General features: G+C 42.3%; 1 protein-coding gene across 1 annotated transcript in view; it reads left to right on the top strand.

Annotated features, from left to right (window-relative positions):
* The window catches only part of CSUI_011064 (uncharacterized protein), a 3,637-nt gene extending 3,283 nt beyond the window's left edge, over positions 1-354 (top strand). Inside the window, exon 2 of the mRNA XM_068071165.1 lies at positions 124-354. Within this exon, the coding sequence (XP_067916858.1) occupies positions 124-261 (138 nt within the window). The 3' untranslated portion in view covers positions 262-354. The remainder of the gene's footprint in view (positions 1-123) is intronic.
* Positions 355-371: the final 17 nt, after the last annotated feature.

Genomic DNA, 371 nt, shown 5'->3' with positions numbered 1-371 from the left:
TTGAGAAGACTTCTGATCGAACGTCTTCCTCTATTGAGTTGTATGCTATATCCCCATCCTTCTCTACCTCTCTCTCTTTCGCTCTTTCTGTTCTCTTTTCCTTTTGTTTCTTTCTCCAACAAGATGAAGATGTTTGAGAGAAAGAAGGTCTCTATCTTTCGCAACCTAGTTTTCTCTCTCTCGTTGAAACTCCTTAAGAAGGTCCTTTTCTTCTTCCAACGCACCATCTCAATGCTTACTATGAAAGAAGTAAAGACATGAAACCTTCTTCCCTTCTCTTTTGTCTCACATGCACATACTTACTGTTCTCATCGAATCTTCCCCTCCAACACCTTCTGCTTCACTCCTTCCTCTTCTTCACCACCCCCCCC

Source organism: Cystoisospora suis, assembly GCF_002600585.1.
Source record: "Cystoisospora suis strain Wien I chromosome Unknown contig_9491, whole genome shotgun sequence".
In the NCBI taxonomy this organism is placed as follows: domain Eukaryota; phylum Apicomplexa; class Conoidasida; order Eucoccidiorida; family Sarcocystidae; genus Cystoisospora; species Cystoisospora suis.
Note: the sequence above shows the minus strand (reverse complement) of the source record. Positions and strands in the feature narration are given on the sequence as shown.